The following is a 2,155-nucleotide window of genomic DNA, read 5'->3' as shown; positions in this document are numbered from 1 at the left end:
TATATATATATTATATATATATATATATATATATATATATATATATATATATACATGTACGATAAATTTGATACGATGATTTATATATGTTTTTACTGATAAAATACTATAATTAAAATATATATTTAATATCCATGTAAGGTCTGTTCCTATTAATGTGCCTTTAAGCTAATTTACTCATTACTGAATTAATCAATAGAAATAAATGTCTTTAACGATCTGACTGGATCTAAGTGTTTTTATAATTATATGCCAATTTATACACTATGTATGTAATCCTTTAAACTACGCATCAGAATTATTTTTGGTCTTGAAACGCAAATTATACTAAACTATCGCAGTAATATCACAAGTTGCATTTGGTACTTTTTCAGTAAGTGAATGATAGAACACAGTGTGACACAGTGATCATGTCATCTTCGTTTAACATAGCAGACAAGAATGTAATAATTGACTGTGTCATCTGTGTCTCTTGTTGGAAAGCACCCATAGACTAGTAATTTAACATAATGTTTTTTTTGCATCTTAGATCAATCTTAATGTTTGAATGACATTTATTGAAGCATTTATTTAACATTAATATTAATTGTTTAAATTAATATTTCATAAATCCATTATTTTAATTGTACTTACAATTTCAATATACACTCACTAATATAACACTTTTAATTTCAATACATTAACCGGGACAAGCTTAAAACACGATATTACTGGACTCACATAAATTTCTTATAATTTAAAAAAAATGTTTATTATACTTTAATAGTTAAAAAATAAAACATTATCTTTGGTATTTCATATATGTATTAATGATTTAACTTAAAAGAAAAATAAGTTTTCTTATTATGCTGATTTTCTTTATGGTTTAATTATAAATACAAAGATACAATAATAAAGACAATTACCCTATATGAAATCATATATATTAATATATCAAGTTGAATATATTAAATTAATATAAAGATATATTAAATAGTGCGTTTTGTTTTAAAAAAGGTTGATGCATTTGGAGTTCATGGAAAGCTTTCGTCGATGCTCGTATTGTGGAAAAATATCTCGATTATCGGGAATTTTATGATTTTGCGCAGTGAAACATTACCGCTATCGCCATTGGCTGTCGGGTCGTCACACCCCTCGGCGTTATCACATATCACCCTGAAAAGTCCTTTCCTCCCGCGATATCGCAGTGTCCGTGGAGAGCAATATCGCGACTATCAGTTATCCCTCATTCGCAAAAATGTTGCGGAGGTGTGTGAGATCGGGATGCATCGTGAACACAGTACACAGTCGTTTTGCATTGTGCGATAGAAACGCGAAAATGCGAGCCGAGTGGAGCAGTTAAAGCGCTAAACTCGACGAGCGAAAGGGGCTTATTATTAACGCAACGCACGTGTTCCATTTAAAATTATGAGACAGACCTCGGAGCGTCAGTGGCTTCTGCCGAACGGTAAAGACAATGTGTAGAATGTTAAAGATCAAAGAGGGAATCTCTTTTCTACTCAACGCGGGAATCTCTAATGATCTTTCTTGGAATGGAAAATCAACCGCGTTCGACAAAAGATAAAGAAGGAGTGGAAAAAAAGAAAAGAAATAAATTATGAAATACGCGCGAGAATTTTGCCCACCCACGAAATAACGCATATTGATCGTTCCATACTTGTTGCGCAGAGACAACAGCCGGGCTAAGCTACTCCGAGTATCAACATCCCCACCCTGTGCGAGAACAAAAAGCTGCATTATATCTCGTTTTGTAAAATTGCATTTGTTCTTCTGGATAGACAACGCACTGCGCGGTGTTCTCCTCCCTGCGAAAAAAACGGGGATGAGAGAGTTCCTCGAGCTGTATTATGATTTATAAATGTGCTCGGAGTATCAGTACGCACCGCGTTATCGCAACATATCATGGAGACCGTACGCCTTTTGATAAAAGTCCTAATACTGTTCAGTTGGTGCGCGAAGGGATTCGTAATTGGGAACACTCTCGGTAAGTTGGCTTAGCACTTCATTGTTTCGTTATCAATTTTTTCGTACGAGTGGATAATATTTATTTTACAATACGTAGATATTTTTATAGGCTGGACTCATGCGACTCATGTGATGTCCTTTGACACAAAATTTGCTTTCTCTCTCTCTCTCTCTCTCTCTCTCTCTCTCT

General features: G+C 33.7%; 1 protein-coding gene across 1 annotated transcript in view; it reads left to right on the top strand.

Annotated features, from left to right (window-relative positions):
- Positions 1-1,902: 1,902 nt before the first annotated feature.
- LOC105626936 (discoidin domain-containing receptor 2-like) overlaps positions 1,903-2,155 on the top strand; it is a 12,065-nt gene continuing 11,812 nt past the window's right edge. The window contains exon 1 of the mRNA XM_012208227.1: positions 1,903-1,984. Coding sequence (XP_012063617.1) covers positions 1,903-1,984 — 82 coding nt within the window. The remainder of the gene's footprint in view (positions 1,985-2,155) is intronic.

This window comes from Atta cephalotes (assembly GCF_000143395.1).
Source record: "Atta cephalotes unplaced genomic scaffold scaffold00007, whole genome shotgun sequence".
NCBI lineage: Eukaryota > Metazoa > Arthropoda > Insecta > Hymenoptera > Formicidae > Atta > Atta cephalotes.
Note: the sequence above shows the minus strand (reverse complement) of the source record. Positions and strands in the feature narration are given on the sequence as shown.